Below are 19,393 nucleotides of genomic sequence, written 5' to 3' on the forward strand. Positions count from 1 at the left end.
TTTTGAATGAACCCCCAAAAAGCCAGATGCACAAACACCTTTAAGAACCAAAATGTACTGATAAAACAGCAATGTAACAATATCAAATTATATTACTTTTAACAGTATCACATAAAGCACAAAAGTTACTCCCAAAGGATTTGTCTCTGTCCCTTGGCGTATCTTTTTATATGTCACAGGCAAATTCATGCAACGTCTGCAGGCCCAGCCGTGCCACTGCAACTTTATTCTGGCACACAGAGTGCGATCAACTGGAACCACAGCTGCCGGACGCAAAAGAGTGTGACAGACCGATAGATGACACTGTTTCAACCCGGATTGTACTATTATTTCAGCATATTCAGACCACAGTGCAGTTATTGTTGACAATGATGATGATCATCATGACCATAATGAAAACAAATCACAATGATGATAATGATGATGATATAGGCGATGACAGATTTGTTGAGCAGTTGCTCGGCAAACTGCTTTCTTTCTTTCCCAGGACCTTGAAGGTCACGTAACTGTAAAGCCTTTATAATGTTAGTGTTTCAGTCTGTCTAAGAAGGAAATGACTGAGCGAATGTAAAAGAGGTGCTGACCCTGAGGTTGACAGAGAGAGAGAGTGAAAGATAAATTTAGGAAGGAAGTTTGGGAGCTCATGGAGAGGATTGTTACCATGATGACGTGACATAGATCAGTGACACAGGTGTGCTGCTCTGATGTCACAACAGAAAAGCCCCTGCCCAAAATCTCTCGAGTCCAATGAATAGAGATCTTTTGTGTTTGTACCATGCCGTCATGCACACCCGCATGCACACACGCTCACAAACACACACACACACACACACACACACACACACACACACACACACACACACACACACACACAAACAAAAATAAATATTGTGTTGATCGACTTATTGATTAATGGACATCCTGGGATTATAACCAGGATAAGACAATCAACTATAATAAAGGAAAAGCTCCATTTAGGAATAGTTTCTCCTCATCTCTCATTTATATTTTTGTCTCTCCTTACCTTTTTTATTACATCAACTTGCCTTAAATAATTCAGAATAAAAGATCATGTGTTTTTATAATGCTGCCACAAAGACACATTATACGATTCTCATAAGATTCAAAGCAAACAATCAAAATCTAAAAATGACCATTAATAGCAGACTGTTTAAGATATTCATCTACTGATTCCCCAAGGGCCTTTTGGCATTGCCTATGTATGAACATCCACCATATGTGTGTGTGGAGAAGCATGTGTATGTGCATGCAGTATACTATTGTCTATTTATTATATTGATATTTTCTCGGAAACAGTCAAGATGCCATCAAAGTCTAGGACTGACCAGTCTAGTGTGTGTGTGTGTGTGTGTGTGTGTGTGTGTGTGCGGTGGAGGGGAGTAGGGGTGGTGGAGGTTCCTTATCTACAGGCCACAGGCAGCTTTGAGGCTCTTATCAGTAGCCACCATATTGTACTAGCACATCCTCTTGTCCAGCGGCGAGCGGAAAACTCTCCTTGCAACATGGTTCCCTCTCTCACCCTTCTCTCTCTCTCACTCTCTCTCTCTCCCCCATCTCACACTTGCCAGTACCAGAGCTCTCCGCCTGGCAACCAGCTTGAGCATTGTGACTTATTGGCGAAGAAAGTGGGAGAAGGAAGGATAGACAGGACTGTGTGTGTGAGAGAGAGAGAGAGACATAGAGAGAGAGAGACAGAGAGAGAGAGAGGTGAGATTGACATATGGTTAAGGGGCTGCATGCTTTGAGTGTGTCTTTGTTTAAAGGAACAACTTCACGACGAAAAAACAAATACATACCTTTGGACGGTCTAATTCTAACTTCACCTCTTTGTGAATATTTGGGACTTATGTGAATATATCTAATTATTAGTTTTTAAAATGATTCACAGAATATGAGAAGAGTTTGAGCGGGTTCAGACAGTTGTGACCTTAGAGATTGACATACACACAGTGACAGGCTGCTGGAGGAAGAGGAGGAGGGCGTTAAACACTGAGGAGATACAACACGTGCGTTTACAGATCACTTGAACGGATTTTGCATGACAGACAGACGAGCCACACTGGATATCATAATGTATCTGTAAGTACTTGTTTATTTTATATGTATGCAGCCAGTAGTGCATGAATGGCTTTGCTGCCTCAACAATTATAAAAAAAAATATGTATGTATAAATATATAACATAAGTAATAACAAAATAGTTAATATGGTTTTTTTATTAGTAAAGAGATGAAGATAAAAATGTAATATCACACCATGTCAGATGCTTTTTGGATGGCCATTTACTGTATTAACTTATTTTTTTTTAAAGACTATTTTTTAACCATCTTAGGCCTTTATTATATAAGACAGCTGATGAAAGAGGGGAGAGAGAGAGGAAGAATGACATGCAGCCAAGGACTGCAAGTCAGAGTCAAACCTGTGGTCGCTGCGACAAGAGCTGAGCCTTGTACTTGGGGCACACACTCTCCCTGGTAAACTATCCAAGCGCCCCAACATATATAAACATGTATACTTCTTAACATATATATATTTCTTAACCAGTCTACTGGCTACAGTAAAAATTATACAATATATTCTGCATTTGGCTTAAACAATTATCTAAGGCAATAACATCAACAATAACGAGAAAAAACAACTGTTGGACGTATATAAAAATTATAATTAAGAATCATCTGCAATGCAATATGGTAGCATAAAGGTTTGTAATTAACTTGTGCAGAAATGTGCTAGAGAATGCAACCTTGACCAAAATTAAAATGCTATACCATCTATGCTTTAACAAAGTATACGAGTGGTGAGAGTTGTTTTGTTTTTGGAAAAGAAAAATTAATTAATAAAAAAATAGCCATGTACAGCTGAGACCATTTAAATATTCATCTGTAACTTTCCTTCTGTGTTGCTTCTCAATTAGTTTTCCTTACCAATATATTAACATAATTGTAAATATAACACTGCTGCAAAATTGAACAATAAAAAACTACCTGAATGTGTTGTCCGCACATCGTTGTGAAAGAGGAAAATGTCCAAAATAAAGTCATGACCACTAGAAAAGACAAAACAGGAACACTTGCGATTGCAAAACCTGAGAAATCATAAGAGTGTAACGCCTTGCAGAGCAGAGTAAAAACAAACGTCTCCTTCCTTGAAGAAATAGAGAACAACCGTGAATTAACTTGATATGCAGCATTTTAGCATCAACCCAGGGCAGTAGTATGTGATGAATCTGTAAATTATTAATCAAACTCAGATTTTAAACTGTAGACCAGCGTCCACTGAGGGACCCAACAACTGCTCTTGTGGTGCTTTATCTGCAAATCATGACCTTTTACAAAATGTTCATCTCTATACATCAAATATACAGTATATCCTGAGTGTGTATTTTTTATTTTGTTCAACAGACTCTTTGATATAAATCCAATCTTCAGGGGTCTGGGAAGTTCTGAATGCTTAAAAGGATTTTGACTCACATCCTCAAATTATACACAGACAGACAGATAGACAGACCGACTCCTAAAGAGCAGCCACTAGAGACTTTTTCAAAACCTAGAATCTGCTGCTCAGGATGTATTGTGGGAGAAATCCACTCCAGATCAGACCGCAACAACCACCCGGGCTCCACGCTGCACCCAGAGACGATACCACAGGAGGGCTACTCCATTAAAGACTGCAAGGACTGAAACATTTGTTCCATTGGGACCATCTGTAATGTTGAAGTGAGGGAATGAATACATGCTCACGTTTACTCACACTCACAGCCAGCAGAGGCGGCAACGATGGGTAATAAGGCTGGAGCAGAAGACAGCTACAGCTCAATCCGAGGCAAATATAGACTGAAATGACAGATAGAAGACTCACATGCTGACCCTGGCAAAGATAAGAACAACTGGTGGGTTGTAGGTTGGCCGGAGAAAAATACACATTTCTAGTGAGGTAGAGCAACAAAACATTGCATTATTTGCAAGAAAGCAGAACACATGGAGAGGAAATAAAGAAGTATATAAGTAAAAGACACATACACTTGGTTAGGACAGATTTAAAGGGCTCTTTAGGACATACTGCAGGTGGTACACATGAATATGTTACTTATTCTCACACACATATACATATATTTATATATAGACACAGTGACACACTCTCACAGGACATACATTGAGCAGCCAGGAGGAACAGAATTTTGGAACTACTGAGGATCCCCAGAGAGTCTTTCCTACCATGATGGAGAAGCTAAACCCCACTGGCCCACCTTCCTCACCCACCAACCTAACTCCCCCCCCCTCCTCCTCCTCCTCCTCCTCCTCCTCCTCCTCCTCCTCTCCCCCATCCTGTGCCTCCGTAGAGCAGCAAAGTCCTCTCCAAAACAGGCCTTTAGCACCCTTGCATTCTATCAACAGCCTGTGTCCTGCTAACAAGTCAGGGCACAAGGGACACACGAATGTCCCCTCTGCTGGCTCGATTCAGTCCCCCATCGTCAAGGCAACGGTGTTAACCAGTCACAATGTAGGGACAGCTACTGCACCTGAGCCCACTGTCATGGAGACCAAGGCGAAGGAGGAAGAGGAGGAGGAGAAGCGAGGAGGACCACTGTGCACCACAGCCCCTTCTGTTTCAGCCAAGGGGTCCCCAACTCTTTCCTCTCCACCTCCGCTCCTCCCGGCGCCAGCCAAGACCTCCTTGTGCAATTTACCACCTCAAACCTCCACCAGATCCTTTCCTTTGTCTTCATCATCCTCTCCTCTTCCTCCAAACATTCCAGTCATCAGCCTCGGTCACAGCAAACCCCCTCTCCCGCTCCCTAATACTCCTTTGACTGCCCTCCACCCAATTCCCAGTCTCCTACATGGGCCCCATGGGGACCTTCGCCGCAGTCAGCTGTCCTGTTTGCCTGTGGCCAGCCCTGGAGCTTCTGGGGGCCATTCAGCTCCCTCCCCAGGACCCTTGTTGCCTCAGCAGTACCTGTCTGCACACCCCTTCTTCACTAGGTGAGATCCGGCTTATATAGACCCTCTTCAGTGAGCGCTAAGCAGAATGATTTTCTTCCTTTCTCAGATTGTTTTATTTGAATAATTTTGGGTCGTAAAGAAACAAAAACAAAATTTCTATTCCACAAGAAAAAAAAGGTTGGTGAAAAGTTAGAATACAGTCAATGTACTTTTGTGTTTTTCTATATTTCTTATCCAGTTCATCATCACGCTATTTCTCAATCTTGCAACCCCTTTGAGGGGTCCTGACCCCAAGGATGGGAACCACAACATTAGCAGACAGCACTGATGATTGTATCTGTATGAGCTGTGAATTAAATAATCTTGTTGGTGGAATGTCAGTTTCATGACAAATTCAAACAATTCTGGAGTTTGCATTTTTATGCTGTATGATAATCTGAATAAATGTAATAAAACTTCAGCTCTCTATAGAACATAATACAATAGTATATCAAATAGATGAAGATTCCACATGCTCATGCACCTCTATTTCAGCAGGCATACAAACAGATGTGGAACTCTTAACCATAAAATAAAAAACGCTTTCCTTAGTGATGATGAGGCCACCTCGTTGGAAGCAAATTTCTGTTTCATATGAAACCTTAACTGCTGCGATTTCACGACTTCCCATTGAGATCAATTGTGGCTATGCTGCACGGTTATGTGGCATTGACAGCAGGATGTGTGCTGTCATGAAGGGATCTCACATTTCACACTCTACATTTACTCATCAGGACACATAGGGCGCTAAATGCAAGTTCCATTATAAATGTTTTTTTTATTGTGTGCAACCAACAACATGAAGATATCAATTTCCAAACCAAACATCCACTTTTAATTGCAACTAAATTTAGTTGTTGAACTGACAAAAGACAACAAAACCGATCTCTTAAAGTTGTTTTGGGCTCAAAGAGTTGGCTACTCTTAGCTTACACTCATGAAGAAAGGCCTTTCTTTGCAGATATTATCAGAGCCCTCCTACTGTTCATCTATGATGAAAACGATTTTCCTCACAGTTTCATTCCGTAGCAAAGGTACATCATCTATGTAAAAGTAGGACTTTTTATCTGCATCTAAGGTTTTCCCATCTGTCGTGGAGGTCTGGGAATAAGATCCCCTCCTCACTTCTCTCTCGTGTGTTTGTAGCAGGAAGCATTGATCCATTCCATCCCCCTGAAGTAAAATCAGTTTAACCAGACTTAATGAAACTGGGCTAAAACTCTGCATGCACACTCAATCAACGCCACAAACCTAATCACACCGCAGTTAATGGCTTCCTTCATCTTCTTGAGTTCTGCAACCACTCTTTATATTTACAAGAAGAGATTCTGGAATAACTGTTTTTTTTACATATTTAGCTGCACTTGATTGTAAATGCAGTTACACAAATGTCACATTTTGCTATGTTTTTTATCAATAGTTCTTACCTGGGTCCCTCAGGAGGAAACTACGGTGTCATCAACAGCCGGATCAAGAGAAGAACCTCGTCACACTTTGAGGCAGAGATCAATGATTGTGAGTTTCTGTGTGACCAAATAAAGAATGAGACATCAATATTGATACAGCCATAATTACTGTATGTAAATGTTTGCATGTTTGAAATTGTTCTGATTATGGAAATGCTGCACTGATCCTGGAGAAGGTTAATATTGAATGTATGATGATGTTTACAAAAAATAATGAGTTTAAAGATAAACTGTAATTTCCTTATGCTCAGCATGTTCTACGAAACAAAAAAACACAGCAATGATGTGTAAGTCCATCTCTCAATACGTTTCTACTTCCTTAATTTGTGTTTGGCTTTCAGCCCCAAGCACAGTTGTTCTGGCTGAAGACACAAATGTTTTAAAAATGGGTCATAGATATATATTTAGATTTGTTTTAAATAATTCCCTAAAATAGTAAGGAACTGTGTTTTTAAATAAACATTATTCAAACAGGAGTATGGTGCACCTATACACCTAATACACCTGGTGCTCTAGTGAGTATTTACAGCAGCAAGGCGGTATTTACTCAAAATCAACTTAAGTGCATATGTTCATTGGAATGACTGAAGATGTTCCGGTGCAACAGCGTTGTTATAATAGTTTTTGAACTGTGAACATTTTGGCATTAGACATATCAGGCATTGGCTACACAACACATTACAATAATAGGATCATTCCATTGTTGTTGTTTTAATGGTATTTGTTGACAATAATAATATATATACCAACTTCTTTTATGTCCTTTAAGGCCCTGCACACTCAGACAGTGATTATGTGTGTCTAACAGGCCCACCTCAGAAACTCGCTCGCCGTGTCTTCACCAACAGCCGCGAGCGCTGGCGACAGCAGAACGTAAACGGGGCTTTCTCTGAGCTGAGAAAACTCATTCCTACACACCCACACGACAAGAAACTCAGCAAGAATGAAATCCTCCGTCTGGCTGTAAAGTACATCAACTTCTTGGTCACTCTGCTCAATGACCAGGCACAGGACAAGAACAGGGACTCAGTTGAGGACAAGAGCAGCACCACTGGGTTGGAAAGTAATAAACAAAACCGTATTTTTCAGTGCAACACTCCACCTCCGTCCCACGCTACCCCACCATCCTCAGCACGTCCCACCACAGTCCACAGAGACTCAACTGACTCGCTAATTGCTCTGGCTAACTCCCCAGCAACATCCAGTTGCTATGGTGACACAGACAGCGAGGAAAGCTTTGGGGCTAAGACCTCTTTGGTGACACATGGAATTCTGGGAAAGGTCAAAAGTCAGATACGGATGGTGGCAGCCCCAAATGATGAGCGGTGACACCAAAAGACAGCAAACAAAGAGGTGTAAATGTCACACTGACAGACAGGAGACACAATCACTGACAGATTCCAAAAGGGGTTGTGGAGCCAGTATGATTCTCTCTTCAACTCTCAAGTAGTAAAATAGAATTTCAGAGACTTTTTATAGTTTTGACTAGCTCTGTTTTTTGCGGTGATGTGCAAACATTGAGGGTAAGGCTCTCTGTTTTAGTAAAAGACTAAATTGTGCTATGGGGAAAGTAGTGAGGCATTCAAACACCACAGAACATTCAAATAGACTTGACCATGTTTTAAATCTAAGTAAGGTCCAAATGTTCCAATGTCAAACATTGTGGATGCACAACGTAGATTTTTGCAAAACAGGATCCTGGAAATGTAACAAGATTGTCCATTTGGATTAATGATAAAAATCTAACAATCTCTTTTTAGTCAACCTGTTCAGGATTTTGAATTGGCTTTGCCTCTGTAGACTCCTAAAATGGTAAATCTCTCACAAGAGCATTGAAAAACAGATGTTATGTTCCAGCCTCAGATATGTACAATCTGCATTGCCCTAGTACAATAATAAAAGTATATAAATACTATATTTTGTCTGCAAAGAAGAGCATGTAATGCATTCATGAATTAAAGTTGCCGTTTTACAGAGAAGCAGGGCCCATGGTCCCACCCTGACATTGTGACACACTTGTACCGGACAGAAATAAAGTGTGTTTTAGTTTGCTGTTCCTTATTTGACATCCTCTTATTGCGCTCCACTGCTCTTTGTCAGCACTATTTCTCAACACATCCAAAAGTTTTGCTGTGTTTGTCAAATGTTTAGGGAACATTTGTGTATCTTCAAAGTGTTCTCAGTGTGAGATGATCATAGTAACCATCAGATGTTAGAGGTATTTTTCCAATGCTTGTCGGTTAGGTCAACTTAAATGTCAATGCTTATTTAAAAAAAATAACAAGTCTACATGATTAACTACATAGATTAACACAACAACTTGCTACCTTATTCAGGTATGGGCAAAATAGTGAAAGCCAAACTCTATCGGTTTTGTAGTTCACCAGACTGACAGATGAATAATGGTTATTTTTAAGAAGGAAGCCATACTTACCTTGCACGGCGATATCACGAGATCATGCGAGACTCTCTGGATCACATATTACACAAAATTCTATCTTTGTCAGGTTTCAAGGAGCCTAATGTGTTTGTGTCTGAACTACCATTTAACCAAACCAATCGCCGTCCGGTACGGAGCTACTTTCAGATACCGGAGTGGTTTAGGTGTGTGTAACCATATAATACATGTGTGTGACCATGGTGTGTCACAACCGCGGCTGTTCATTCAAAAACAAGAATGGCTGACGTGATAGACAGATGGTTCACCTGTCAGGTGTTTTTATTGAAAGTATCTGCCCTTTTACAAACAATTTTCAGTGACAGCTTCTGAGATGATTCTGTGTCAAATACATTATTCATTACTGTGTACACCACTAATGTTGCAGTTGATGAAGGTGGCGCTAATTGAAATTACTGACAGACTTGCTTACAAATTATTGTTTTTGTATCTACTGTTGAATATCTAAATCAAACAATAATGTATTAACTTATATTTTTTAATTAATAATCTGAATCTGCAGTTACAACTAACTAAAGTCAAATAAATGTAATGGCATAAAAAGTAGTATAAAGTACATACCTCAAAAATTGTAGATAAGTACAGTAGACCTACATGAGTAAATGCACTTAAATTCCACCACTGCATGTTTTAGCATGCATTCTGTATGTGTGTAAAGCTATCAAGAGGCAAAAGATTTATGTAACAGCAACAATTGCAGTTGTGCGGTTGGATGAGGAAGGTCAGGGTGGATGTGGGATGCAGTTAGAGATGGGGTTCAGCATGGTGGTGGGGTGTTGCATAAGTGGGAAGTTCGGGGTTAGTTGCAGCTGTGCAATAGCGCTGCTTTCTCTCTGCCTGCGTGCTCGGCTCTATCAAGTGGCCTTTTATCAAGTGAACGCCTACAGTTAGTGCTGTCTCATTGACGGTCAATGAGTTTCCTGGAGGAAGGGTAGTGTGTGTGTGTGTGTGTGTGTGTGTGTGTGTGTGGGTGTGGGTGTGTGCGTGAGAGAGAGTGATTGGTGTTTGGACATATTTGGTGGAAGCCACTGCATTTGAGAAAGAGAGAGGGGGAAAAACAAAAAAAGAATACAGCCACCAGGATGCTCTGGGAAGCCCTACACACGGTCTAGGGACCACACAACAGGAAGAGCTGCTTTCACAACGCTGCTATGGCTGACTCTGCCCGCTCTGCTGTGCCAGGCTGATCTGCCCCCTCCTGCTTCCTTATAAAACCACAGAAAGGATTACAGACTGAGGCAGGGGTCACACACATATTAAGGGTAATTAAGTAATTGCAGACACTAAAGTTCTAGCCAGGTTTTCGTAGCAACATAAGTGATTTGCTGTGTTGATAGGAGTTATTAAACAATTTATGAAAGATTATGATTATTAAAGATATATGCATATCATAACCCTTTTAGTTTACATGGTGAATTTGAAACACTTGCTAACATATCTAGCAGTTACAGAGCAACATTATCATTCATTTTGGGTTGTATTTCTGGTCACCTGATGAACCTAAATCCAATATTCACTCTATGTTCGCTCTGTTTGTGGCCTTGACCAACTTCTCAAAAGAACATGTCTCTTTAGCTGCTAAATGCTCCACCATGTTCACCAGCTAGTTGCTATGTCTGTCTGCTGTTTGGCGCTGAGCAGGTGGTGTACAGTGAGTTTATAGAGCTTTTTTCTTTTTACTAACAAAAGCTGTCAGCTGCAGCTGAAAAAATGCTATAAAGCAAAACAATGAGCTGATGAGCTAAACTTAATATAAAGCTCTATGAAGCCGAATTCTCTAAAAGTTCATAATTACGAGCAAACCCTTTCACATATTGTCATTTAATACGTTATTATTATGATAGGAATAGGAATTATAGCTGCTATAACAATGTCTTTGTTCTATTTAAGTGTCCCAATGAGCCAGCGTGGACAACCCTGAAACGGAAGCACTTTAATGAAATTCAGCCACCATTAATTGTATCGTATATGTGTGGACCTCTCCTTCTGTAACAATTCAAAATTTGTTCTGTGAAAAAGGCCTATTCACTAGCCTGACGTGGTCATACTCAGATTCTAGTCAGAATGTGAGCCTGACACGGCTTCATTGGGCTGCGATTATGGGACGTGTTTAAACCAAACCAGGAAAGAAAAGGCCGGATAATTATGCGATAAATTCCCCCAAGCTAAATATAAGGTCCAAAACCACTGAGGAGGCCTTTCCCTGTTGTTACAGGAATTTACAGTAGTCATGCACAGTAGTCTACACTATATATATTGGTTCAGTGAACAAAAACCATGATTTGGGAGGATTAAACAATTGGGATTTGTTCTAAAAATTGTATAATCCTTCCAAATTATAGTCCCAGTTTACTGGACAACACAAATTGTGTGCTAAGAAAGGCAAATATAATTCACATGGAAGAGGAACAAACATGATCTTTTATTGTTAGAGAATACAAAAAATGAATCAACTCAAATAATTTTAGGTGCATTGGTCCACTATAGAAACACACATGTACAGCATTGTATGTATTGCCCTTAGTAACAGGCTTCATTTGAAACACATTTGCAACTTCAGCAGTTTTCATCTAGCATAAAAAGTAACCGTGACACGTCACACAAATAATTCTAGAAATGGTGACAACTTTAAATAATAACAGTGCTTAACTTAACTGTTGTAAAACCATTGAGTGAACAAAAAAGGCCCCGGGATTATTAAACCCTAGCTGTTAGCCTGGTCAGGAGAAGGCTAGCTTCACAGAATATATCTCCATGGTAACTTAGGTGCCTCTACATTTGTGAAACCGAGTCAAGGCTAATTTGAGCCAGGACAACTGGGAAATCCCGGCATAATCCGCTGTTTAGGTATTGTGAAATAGCCCTTTGGTTTAAAGAAATGCTAACAACACAGAGCTTTTTTTGTGTAGCCAGACCTTACTCCACAAGGTAAGGTCTGGCTACACAAAGGTCTGGCAATGCGAGATCAGTAAGCTATACATTCAACGTGAAAATATGATATACTTTATTGAAATCAACTAAACATAACAGCTTCTGCCTGAATTTACCTGTTCAGCTTTTAGAGTAAAGTGCAAGCTTATGTGTTTGGTTTTTAGGACTAAATATTGCGATTCAATATAGGTCAGGAAAAAGAAACTTTATAATATTGGTTGGGACTGCTGGGGTGTTTACCTTCTCACCTTCTGTCGATACAGGAAGCCAAGCAGGGTGATGGTGGCCAGCCTGGGACTTAGAGATAACGTCCTTGCCTCCGCCCCTCTTTCTACACCCACATGCCATTACAGACTAAACCTGCACGTCCCATGTGAGGATTGGACATATTAGAAGGTTCTTGGCCCTAAACCAGCTTTAGCATGCTGATAACAAGAAGAAAGCTTTTTTAATGCAGAGGTTTAGCAAGTTATGAGTTTAGTAAATGCAAAAACAAAGTCAGTGTAGTGTGAAAAATATTTTAAAAGATTAATGATACAACTGTCCATCATATTTGCATTGTGACACTAAAAACAGACAAAGACCCAATCATTATACAATAGTTTTTAAATATGTACTAGTAGTACAGTGAAAATGCTAAGTGACCCATATACTGTATCTAGAATATAACATGTTAAATGACTTACATAAGTTTATATTCATGTTGAATTTACTACTTATAATGATGAACATAAAATAAATCATCATTCAAAATAATGATTGCATTTATACTTTCTTACAGAATTTGACATATCTTGCAAACAGTAAAGAAGCACCTAAATACTTTTCATGTGCATTGACAAAATCAATTTAGCCAAGTTTGAAAAAGTTTATTTTGTCAAAATTATATATATTGTGAAAACATAATTTAGTGTGAGCGATATTCACCCTTTTAAAAAAACGTCATACAATTTGACAGAAGTATTTTAAATTGTGGTCCATTTGTATATAAAGAAACAAAGAAAGAAATACTAATAGAAAATATCTATTTTAAAGAATCCATCTGCTGCAATAAATTTAAAATACATATTTGCCACTGTTTAATTACACACTCTTATCTGACTTATTTACAACTAAATATTTTTGCATTTTATACACATGATCTATTCAGCCTTTCATTCAGTTTTGAATACTTTCTCTCCTTGTTTTACCAGAGAGTCATTGCTGTCATTCACTGTTCTCTCCACGTTATCTGTCTTTTCTAACATGTTTTTGTTGCTGATTTTCCGTCTCCCCACCTCAGTCACCGCGGATCCAGCAGCTACCCCGACAGCTCCGCCAATCACACCCGCTAAAATCACACCGAGCACCAGACCCAGCAATGCACCCCCTATGACTACCATGGGCACCTGTTTAGCAGTAGTCCCAATTTTCTCCCACACTGAGCTCTCTGCCACCATTTTGGCACCTGCTTTGGCCCCAGAACCAACCTTTCCCCACACAGGACTTTGCGACACCATCTTTGCACCGGTAAAAATCCCAGCTCCAATTTGCACAGAGCCATCAGCCATCAGTTTAGCTCCAGTTTTTGCCCCAGATCCTACTTTTCCCCACATAGGACTAGCTGCTGCTGACTTTGCTCTGGATCCCACCCATGCAGAACCATCCACCATCTCCTTGGGAATTTTATCTCCGACTAGTTTGGACACATGCCCAACATTAGCTCCAACCTTCTCCCATACAGAACTATCAATCACCATCTTCTGGACATTTTGGGCCTTGCTGCTGACTGTCTCCCACACCGGATTATCTTTCACTTTCTTTGCTCCCTCACCGACCCACATAGAGCTATCTGTTAGGAGTTGAGGTAACATCTTTGCACTTGACTCCATTTTCTCCATAATGGATCGGAGAAGTGAAGGAGACATGGTGGAATGCGTAATGGGAGGAAGGCTGTCAATATTCAATGTACTCACACTCATCTCTGCCTCATCCCTAGTTTTTTCAATCTCATCCTCTGTTACTTCCTCTTCTGCCTCAGCCAGAGGCTGCATGTAGGGATAAAGTACTCGCCTTTCAGAGCCCGGTCCTTTTTGCTCAAGTTCCCCCCCCTTTCTCTCCCTTGCTATCTCCAACTGTCTCTTCCTCACTCGGTTCTCCGCTTCCTGAAAAGCAGGATGGGAATAGCATTGTCCTCCACCTTCCTTCACTGTCTGCTCCACCTTCTCTAGCAGCTGTGCCACATTTCTTCTGTCCCTTCCACCTCCTTCCATCTCCATCACATGAAACCTGTCACTGCATTTCTCCACAAGCTTTACCAAATCCCCCCGCTGACCAGCAATGTATTCCTCCACACTGCAATTTCCTGCCTTCCCGCTCTTCTTCAGTTTATCTGCGTAAGTAAAGAGGAGCAGAGTGTGTCTCTGGACCGCTTCTGGGCCAAAAACAGCCTCAAGGACCCTGAGAGCCTGCAGCTCGGTCTTTGCAGGCTGGTCTAAGGGGACGCAAAGGAGGAAGGCGTGTGGACCGGGACTGGATAAAGCAACACAGGAGGAGATCTGAGCTCGCACCTCATCTGGAGTTTTTTCTGAACAGAACCAATCTGGGGTATCCACCACCGCCACCTGCAGGTGAGAAAGGAGAAAAATGCAGCAATAAGAAAAGTTGATTTTTGGGAAATCCACATGAATGAATTTTTTTATGATGGAAAACAAGACGAGAGTGTCGAATTTTAGAATTTGGGGGGGGTTTGCAATAACACATTAGTGAAAGAATAATTAAAGCATGAAAGCAAATATTATTCTAATAACTTACCCGTCTTCCGTCAACCAGTGCTTTCTTTTTCTCACATTCCTGAGTGATCGCAGTGAGACTGTCCGGGCGTGACTCAAACTCCTCCCGCCCCAGTATGATGTTACCAGCTGCACTCTTCCCTGCTCCTGATCGCCCGAGCAGCACCAGACGCAGCTCCGGAGATGATGAAACAGATATGGAGGATGAGGGCAATGAGGAGTGAGAGGAGGATGAGGGCAATGAGGAGGGCAATGAGGAGGGAGAGAAGGATGAGGGAAATGAGGAGGGAGAAGAGGATGAGGGGAATGAGGAGGGAGAGGGGGTGAAGGTTGGTGAGGAGGGGGAAGAGAGGAAGACTGGCGAATGAGGAGGTGAGATCAGAGGTGCCTCCGGGGATCTCTCTTCGAAGCTGTTCATTCTTTGGTGAACTGAAAACAATCAGGTGAAATGTGGAGTTTAATATGGAAAATTAAAAAAGAATAACTTTCAAACATCTTACAAAAGCAGCACTTTTTAGTGATATAATATGAGAGTGTTCCTGTGACTCACAAGTAGTGACCACTCTTGGAGTTGATTCAACCTCAGACATTTGAGAGAGTATAGCTCCATCTACAGAGGGAAAACAGTAGCTTTAAGTCATGTTTAATGCTCACATTCATTTTCTATGTGATATTGTGATGTAGAACAACATTGGGTACAAAAATACATACATTTACCTGCATTTAATCTGAAAGTTGGAGTCCTGTTCAACTGACGCTCATAATGCATCTCTGAATAGGACTCTTGCTCTGGTGCTGGCGTTGAATGAAGCCCGTTAGATCTTTTGCTCACACTCACATTTCCCTCAATCTCATCTCTTCCTTCTCTCCTCCTCTTCTCCCAGGCAGCACTCTTCTCCTCTCTATCGATACCCCTGCGTATTTCTGTTCTTTGGATGTGCGTTGAAGCGACAGTCTCTTTTCTCTCTTCCTTTTGAGCTCTGTAACTTTCCAGAAGTTCACTCTTTCTGTCTTTCACTCGCTTATCCAGCTCTCTCTCCTGAGCTGTTTTCACATAGTATTCCCCATTTTCCTTCACCATATTGTCCACCTGTTACATAAGTAAATATACAAACAATATATTTAGTAAATTTCCCCCATACTCACATTTAGTGTCCTGCAGTTAATCTTCATTGTGGAATCAATTCCTATTTCATTCAAAGTTGCAATGTAACCAGCCTAATTATTAATATATGTCCAACTACAACCGGGTGTGATAGTATGAGTATGAAACAGGGCCTTGCTGACAAAACCATGCATGCTCAGTTACCTTCTGAGAAAAAGCAGTTAAAACTAAGAGCTCTACCACTTGCCATTTGCAATAAAACATAATTTTACTTTCTGAAGATCTTATTAAAGGGCTTGACAGAAAACAGGAAATACTTCTTTATTCTGGTTTTTAAGTATACACCCATTCTGACTAAATTATGAGATAACCACCATAATCAGTATGAAAACTGAAAAGCTGTTAACAACACCACTTCAAAATGTGTGTGCAAACTCTAGTCTCGATGCCGTTAATCGTTTTCTACACGCCGACGTCTCACCTTCTCCAGCAGCTCACAGACCTGCTCCCTGTCCTGACGCTTACGATTATTGAAGACATGGTACCTCCCCCGACAGCGATCAATTATCTGCCTCAGGCCTGGGTGTTCTTTCTGCAGGTATTCCTGTGGGAAACAATTTACATTTGCAATGGATTGCCTTTCTCCTATAAACAGCAGCTGATTAACCCAAATTGGACACAATGTGTGGTGAGGAAATACTGCAAAGATGTCTGAAGGAGAATGCAGCAGTATACATTTTTCAAAGTATATATAATAAATAATATATTGTTGTTTGAATTGGTTTACATAACCTGACCTAGTTAGACAGATTACTTTAATTCCTCCCTCAGTGTGTCACAAGACTGGCCAACCCAGCTTTAAATACAAAAGCTCAAATTGATTTGCAGGGTATCAACGTGTATACAAGATTTTAATAACACAAAAATTAGGAGGACTTGACATTTGTATGTAGTTTACAACTCTAATACCTCCACTGTTCTTCCCATCAAGTAGTCCCCACAGGTCAGCAGGACCAGGGTGTGATCCAGCACCTCGTCCCCAAATGCTTCCTCCAGCTCTGCAGGCACACGACTCTCCATCTGGTAAAACCAGTGAAAGAAAAAAAAAACAATTGTACTGCCAACTGTTATTTGATGATACACAGCACCCAGACCTCTTGGTGGTCTGCAACCTTGGTGTAATCCTGGACTTCACCCCCACTTTCCATACTCGCATCAACCTTTTGTCATCTCAAAAACGTCTCCAGATTCCGGCAATCACTCTCTGACTCCATGGCAGAAACCCTCACTCATGCTTTCAAAACTTCCTGTTTGGACTACAGCAATGGAGTCCTGTCTGGGGTCCCCAGCAAAACCATAGACAAGGCTCCAGTATGTCCAAAACTCTGCCGCCAAAGTCCTCACCCACACCAAGAACTGGCAGCGTATCACCCCAACCCTCATCCACCTTCCCTGGCTCTCAATTTAGTCCTGTATCACATATATAAAATCCTCCTTCTCGCCTACAATGCCCTGGCCCCACAGTAGCTCTCCAACTTCCTCCATCCAAAAAAACCTCCTGAAACACCACCTGTTCACCACAACCTACAACCTTCTTTAGCTTAGCAACAATAATTTTGTAGTGTCCTTGGTTTTTTTGAAAGGTGCTATATAAATAAAAGTGATTAAAATGTTTATTATTTATTATGAAGACATGGTTAAAATTATGCACATTGTATACCATCATATTGTTTCTTGTACAAATATGAATTGACGTTGTACATATAAGGAAACACAGGAACATAAATAAATGGCATGTCTTTGACTTTTAAAACTAGTCTTTAAAAAAAAAAAAAAAAAAATCTTTGATGAATGCATGAGTCAATGAGAAAAAATGGCCAAAGCCAAAACCACAAGTAGAAAGGCAAATAGAGAGACGGCAACCAACCTCTGTGAATTGGTTAACTGGCACCAGCAGCAAAACAGCATGTGGGCCTGGTGCTACCAGCGTCATCGCTCTCTCTGTCTCCTTCCTGACACTGTCCTCCATCTTGCCGCAGTCCCAGTACCATCTCGGCGCCTCCACCACAGTCACACTCCTGCTCTCAGAGATGCCCCGTCGCAGCTGGCAGCTCCTGGAGGCACTGGGAGAGACGGGGGACAGCTGGCCCAGGATAGTGTCTGCTGAAGAAGTCTTTCCACAACCAATGTTTCCCAAAAGAACAAGTCTCAGCTCTGGGGGAGAGGACCCGTAGTAGCTCCCTCTCAAGTATTCATTCATGGCTGAAAAGAAAGAAAAGAAGAGGAAGGGATCAAATGTACTATCTGGATGTAATTCAGTGCCAAAGACTACTGGTTCTACTTTGGTAGGAAGCTACACCAACGCACCAAAAGCAAAAGTGAGTTGTGAGAATGTGTTCATACATTGGGTTGAATGTTAGAAGATACAACCACATGTAAATAAAACTGGAAAAACAGACTCGGACAGGTTGGGTAGGAGCTTGTGGGAACGTATATGTGGACAGGATGAGTCACTTCTAAAAGCAGGCCGATGACTTTTGATGCATTTCACCTATGACATGCATGATTCCAATTGTCTGTGTCCAATAGTTAAAAGCATTATGTCTTTGTATTTACTTCCTTTGAGAATTACTTTTCTCTCCTACATATTTCACACCATCCTCTCACCTGCATGAGTTAACAAGAACTAAAATAATTTATAATTGCTGTGCTCTTAGCTGAAGATTAAATTCCACTGAAAGGTTTTTTCCTTTTCTGACTGCATTCCTTTTCTTTTAGTGTGCATGATATGCCACACCTTGCCAGTCCTGTTCAACTGCATTCAACCTAGACTTTTATTCATGGACTGATATGCAAAAATGCATAAAACATATCTGCGTACAAATCCACACAAAAATAAAGACTGAACATATGACACCACACAGTATTTAATACAGACTATACACATTTAGTACTAAGGGGATATTCAAATTTGGCATTAAACTAAAATAAAGGGTACAGCTAGACGGACACTTGTGTCTATTCAATGCTCCCATAACACCAACAACCATTTGTATAATGTACAATTTTGTGGTTCAGTTAAACTCCCACTGAAATATTTAGATAACTAGTACATTACTTAGTTTAGTAAACAGATGCATAATTCAAACAATAACAAACATACTTACTCAGTTGTACGAGGACTTTTAAGCTGTGTTCATGTATTGTCTTCTCTGCGTACTCGGTTTGCTCAGTAGTCACTGAATTATGTCGCTCATCCAGACAACTTCAGTACATGGCGAGTTGACTGCAGTCAATCTTACGACAAGCTGCCTACGCAGGTGAAATTTGCAGTCCCAGAAAAGGTATTTGTCTCACCACTCCCAATTTTGAACACACTCGTAAGTTTATTTTTTTGTGCATGACAGGTTTCTTTGAAACCGTGATGTGTCAGAGGAGTGTCCAAGGACACATGTGAATCATTATCTACCACACCCATGAAGTGTCAAAACTCATGGTTTACTGTCAAATAAGCTGTCTTTCAGTGTTTATAGTCAAGGTTAATAACTGGTAAAATACACTCACCGGCCACTTTATTAGGTACCCTGTCCAACTGCTCGTTAACACTTAATTTCTAAGCAGCCAATTACATGGCGGCAACTCAGTGCATTTAGGCATGTAG

The 19,393-nt window shown here is 40.8% G+C and overlaps 2 protein-coding genes across 3 annotated transcripts; one reads left to right on the forward strand and one right to left on the reverse strand.

The window, feature by feature from the left end:
- Positions 1-1,722: 1,722 nt before the first annotated feature.
- Positions 1,723-8,528, forward strand: lyl1 (LYL1 basic helix-loop-helix family member). Of its 2 annotated transcripts, none has more exons than XM_034860160.1 (4): positions 1,723-2,100; positions 3,421-5,001; positions 6,422-6,516; positions 7,237-8,528. In XM_034860160.1, exons 2-4 carry the CDS (start codon positions 4,235-4,237, stop codon positions 7,794-7,796), a joined length of 1,422 nt encoding a protein of 473 aa, XP_034716051.1. In that variant the 5' UTR covers positions 1,723-2,100; positions 3,421-4,234; the 3' UTR covers positions 7,797-8,528. The 2 variants fall into 2 exon arrangements, with proteins under 2 accessions (XP_034716051.1, XP_034716060.1); XM_034860169.1 differs by having other exon boundaries at positions 7,276-8,528.
- A 3,825-nt stretch (positions 8,529-12,353) lies between these two features.
- Positions 12,354-19,151, reverse strand: LOC117936762. Its single transcript, XM_034860142.1, has 8 exons — positions 18,900-19,151; positions 17,660-17,994; positions 16,702-16,812; positions 16,214-16,336; positions 15,345-15,717; positions 15,178-15,237; positions 14,650-15,056; positions 12,354-14,459 (listed from the first exon to the last, which is right to left on the reverse strand). The coding sequence occupies exons 2-8, from the start codon at positions 17,990-17,992 to the stop codon at positions 13,011-13,013; spliced, it is 2,856 nt and encodes a 951-aa protein (XP_034716033.1). The 5' UTR covers positions 17,993-17,994; positions 18,900-19,151; the 3' UTR covers positions 12,354-13,010.
- Positions 19,152-19,393: the final 242 nt, after the last annotated feature.

This window comes from Etheostoma cragini, chromosome 2 (genome assembly GCF_013103735.1).
Source record: "Etheostoma cragini isolate CJK2018 chromosome 2, CSU_Ecrag_1.0, whole genome shotgun sequence".
Lineage (NCBI taxonomy): Eukaryota > Metazoa > Chordata > Actinopteri > Perciformes > Percidae > Etheostoma > Etheostoma cragini.